The 4,571-nt window shown below is 35.6% G+C and overlaps 1 protein-coding gene across 1 annotated transcript in view; it reads left to right on the top strand.

Moving 5' to 3' along the window:
• The first annotated feature begins 860 nt into the window (after positions 1 to 860).
• The window catches only part of LOC107745008 (NACHT, LRR and PYD domains-containing protein 3-like), a 35,174-nt gene continuing 31,463 nt past the window's right edge, over positions 861 to 4,571 (top strand). The window contains exon 1 of the mRNA XM_016558847.1: positions 861 to 1,050. Coding sequence (XP_016414333.1) covers positions 1,001 to 1,050 — 50 coding nt within the window. The 5' untranslated portion in view covers positions 861 to 1,000. The remainder of the gene's footprint in view (positions 1,051 to 4,571) is intronic.

The following is a 4,571-nucleotide window of genomic DNA, read 5'->3' as shown; positions in this document are numbered from 1 at the left end:
GCTTATTTGCATAAAAAAAACCCATTGTGTTACATAACTGAGAATCTAATGAAAATAATTGAGAATAACATGAATAAAAAAAAAATGCACGCAGAACAGCGAAACAATGAAATGTAGAGGTAAATGTTCTTAATTGTCATAAAAATAATTGGATATGGTCCTAATTTAAAATGCAAAATAATAATTTATTTTATTCATTTTGGGAGAATATGACCTCTGCATGTTTTTGTAAGATTTGGCCAACGAAGTTTTTTGAATAAATAAATGATTGATTCCTGGATCTCCATGGCAGAAATGTAATTGACCTTTGCACTCAAATCAGTGAAAACCAGTCTGGCTTTAGGAACATATGAGTAAATCTTCAATTCAAAACCCAGATGACTATGACTTGTTTAGAACAGACAGACGTCAGTCATTCAAGTTAAGGTTATATGGGTAGATTTTAGTAATATTTAAACGGGTCATATGCTGTTGCTAAAAATAACATTATTTGGTGTATTTGGTGTAATGTAATATGTTTATGACTCCAAAGAGAAAGGAACAATTGAAATCGCATCATATGACCCCTTTAAATATGTGGTTTGGCATCTGCTTTGATATGCATGGTTATACATGGAAGCGAGGCACCTTTTACGTTGGCTTGCCAAACCGCCATAAAACACCAGAAGAAGAAGGTGCATGTGGAGAATGCATGTGACGTCACTCACTGGCTGAGGAAGCGCTGGTGAGTCGATGCTGCAGTTGACTTCCGCTTTCATTTTTCTCCGGCAGGATGTGTGTTCTTGATATGTGTTTGATAACTTTATTTTTAAACAAATTAAGTTGTTTCGTTGCTGTTTCGTGTTGTCTGTGGTTGATTTCAGCATTTGTGTTCACATAAGACTAAGATTGTGTAGCCTATTTGAGTGAATGCTGTTTCTCGACTCTCAGGATCCGTTCAGCTGAATGATTAGTTTGTCATTTCCACACAGAGTAAGTGCTGGAGATCTCACTCTTCATCATGAATCACACACAGACACCCCGAGATCAAGAGTTTTCTCCAGGATGCAGGTACTTTCAATACATACTATATTAACCCTAAAAAAAGCAAGACCATAAAGAGACATCAGGAAATTCATTTATTGCTATTTTGATCTTATTAGAACACAAATAATACATATTTGTTTATTTATTTATTAAAAAACAGTTTTATTTTTGATCTGAATGTTTGTATGTCACGTCGCCCCTTTGCGGTTATAATCTGATTGAAAACCGAATGCTTGTTTGGCAATGTGTTACAACATTTTAGCTACATTTAAAACATTTGTTGTAATATTGTGTTAAACAATCATGTCTATTTATTAATATATTGGCCTACTGTATCATATTTGATACACAAATTTCTAGGGCCTATAAATTATTAACATGATCAAAACTTTGCTGATAAACCTGTTGTACGCAATCTGCTTTTTTATCAAGTAAAGTATTTTCACTGTGAAATCTTTCATGATTTTTATAATTTAAATGTAAGAATAACTTTTATACTGTTAGTAATAATTCAAGATGAACATGTACTGGGCTGAACCAGCTTGAGTTTTCTTGATTTTGCATTTATAATTTTTATGTAAAAAAAAAAAAAAAAAATTTTCATGTTTAAAAGTAAATGTCGGATATGACACAACATGCTTTTGAGGAAGGTTTATTTGTCTCTCAATAATCACTGAATTGCAATTAATTGCTTATATGAGCCATTAAAACCTGATGTATGAAATACTATACTAAACAAAAACACATATGCAAACTATAGCCTATATATTTTGTACTAGGGCTGGACAATAATTCAATATCAATATATATCGAGATTTTTTTTTTTTTTTCAATAACGGGGATATGATTTTTAAACACATTACCGATATTTCAATATACATTACCAGTGTTTCCCATATACATTGATTTATCTGTGGCGGTTGACATGAGCACTACACTTTTCAAATTCAAAATGCGTCGCGGGTATTTTATATGAATGTATCTTTGAAAGGAACTGACTGTCTTCAGAAGTTTCGATGGCATTTTCATTTTATCAAAGTACCTTTAAGACAAGTCATGCCACTCGGCGGCCATCTTTAAAATGCCCCTCGGGCATGCAAGTGCAGCTCCTATCTCTTTGAATGGGGAAACATCAAATTCTCCAAAACTGTTCACCAAGCTTACGATTAAATTTCATATTTGAAATCACCAATGAATTCTGGCAACAACTGTCTCATAAATGTTATTTCTTTTGCTCAAATAGTGTTAAAAAAGCAGTCCTAAGCGCATGTCTCAGAATGCTGACTGTTTCTATAGCAACCGGGACTTCTAACGGCAGATGCAGTGACGAGCTGCCTTTACCGATTTGCGATTGGCTCTTTTGCTCAGAAGGCGGGGCTTTGTTCGATAGAGCGCCCCCCATTCAAAACTATACAAGTGACACGTCTTGGGTATTCTGTAGTTTTTGGCTGCATCCGAAAGCTCTAAAATGCTGCCTTCGGAGGCAGCATTCCAAGGCAGGAAGACATAAAGGCACGTCCGAATCCAAATTCTGCTTCACTTCCTGTCTCCGGAGGTACCTTCTTATGATCGAATTTTGAAGGCAGCATAGATGTATCCTTCGCTGTCTTTGATATCCCACAATCCTGTGCATTCCATTCCGTGACGGTTGGGATAAAAAATAAAGATGACGTCTGAAAGTTGCGTTTGGTGATCAGTTTGTGTGTAAATGTATACTTCTGACTAACTTTTTGCACTTTTGATGTGATTTCTAGCAATAAATCCGTATTATAGTAATTAAATATTCGTTTAGTTATCACCAAAACTCGTTCTATTTTGTTGTAGATCATTAAACCGTTACGCTGCTTCAGAAACCTGTCCGAAATCAGTTTTATGAGGTGCCTTTGTGCTAAAACGCTTCCTGCAAAGTCATTGCCTCATAAGGCAGCGAGGCAGCAAGTCAGCTGCCTAGGCTTTTGGACACAGCTTTTGTTTTATCTAATAAAGTAGCGTTCATGAGCGCAGCGCTGCGTAGTGTACAGCCGTTACTGGGGAAGCTGCTGTTTCTGCCACTCCAAACACACCTCCTGCTGGCAGAGCAAGAGTTTGCATTTTCAATAAGCCCGTCTCCAGATACTCACCCACATTTCATCCAAGATGTTCATGTCTTTCTTTCTTCAGTCGCAAAGAAATGGCGTTTTTTGAGGAAAACATTCTAGGATTTTTGTCCTTATAGTGGACTTCATTGGTGGCCAATGATTTCAAGGTCCAAAATGCAGTTTCAATGCAGCTTAAAAGAGCTCTACACGATCCCAGCCGAGGAATAAGGGTCTTATCTAGCGAAACGATCAGTCATTTTCTTTAAAAATATGTTTATACACTTTTTAACCTCAAATGCTCAGCTTGCTCTAGCTCTGCAATGTGCATGCGTGTCTTCACACAGTACGTAATCATGTTGGAAAGGTCACGCGTGGTTAGTTCTTTGTCTTTGTACTTCGTTTAAAAACTCCATCTCATTTTCTCCTCCAACTTTAAAATCATCCGACATCGTTGTTTTACCTTTTTTGTAAAGGGCATTTGACTTTTTTTGCTTGTTCACTTTGTAAACACTCGCAGAGCTAATGCTAGCTGAGCATGTGGTTAAAAAGTGTATAAATAAATTATTTTTAAGAAAATGCCTGATCGTTTTGCTAGATAAATCTATAAAAAAGATAAATCCCCTCGGCTGGGATTGTGTAAAGCCCTTTGAAGATGCGATGAAACTGCATTTTTGACCTTGAAATCGTTGGCCACCATTGAAGTCCACTATATGGAGAAAAATACTTGAATGTTTTCCTCAAAAAACATAATTTCTTACGTAAAGAAACATAAAGAAAGAAAGGATCTTTGGATCTTGGATGACATGGGGGTGAGTAAATTATCAGGATTTTTTTTTTTCTGGAAGTGAACTTATCCCTTAATATTAATAAGGTGGATCTGGGAGTCATATGTTTATTTGACGGTGATTTCACATTTCTTGTTTGTATGAAGGCTAAATACAAATAAAAGTCGAAAATTAATTTATTTTTACTGTTTTTATTTCTCAAATATAAGGCCTATATATCCTAGTTTTATAGGAGGTTTCATTGGCAAATTCATTTTTCAGAAGTTTGTAGGTACAGACTATTCTAGGCGTTTTTAACTTTTTTCTGAGGCTTTTAAAAATACTGTTCAATTTGATATCGAAACTAGATAAAAAAGTTCGTCAAGACAAACTTTAAGTTGGCTTGAGAAAGCCGGACCAGAAAGTTTGAAAAAGTTTGAAAAGTTTAAAAAGTTTAAGGAGTTTAAAATTTTTTAAGTTTGATGGTTTTCAGTCTGAAATAGTTTGAAGTTTAAAGTAGGTTTAAAAGCTTGAAGTTTGAAAGTTTTGAAGGCAATACATTCTGTCAGAGATAGATAGATAGATAGATAGATAGATAGATGTAGTGCTAGGGTATTCTAGGCGGTTGCTAGGTTGTTGCTATGTGGTTGCTAAGGTACTCTGGAGGGTTGCTAGGGTGTTGCTATGCGGTTGCTAGGGTACC

Source organism: Sinocyclocheilus rhinocerous, unplaced genomic scaffold, assembly GCF_001515625.1.
Source record: "Sinocyclocheilus rhinocerous isolate Xijiao unplaced genomic scaffold, SAMN03320098_v1.1 scaffold881, whole genome shotgun sequence".
Lineage (NCBI taxonomy): Eukaryota > Metazoa > Chordata > Actinopteri > Cypriniformes > Cyprinidae > Sinocyclocheilus > Sinocyclocheilus rhinocerous.
The sequence above is the reverse complement of the archived record's forward strand: the minus strand, read 5'-3'. Positions and strand labels throughout refer to the sequence as shown.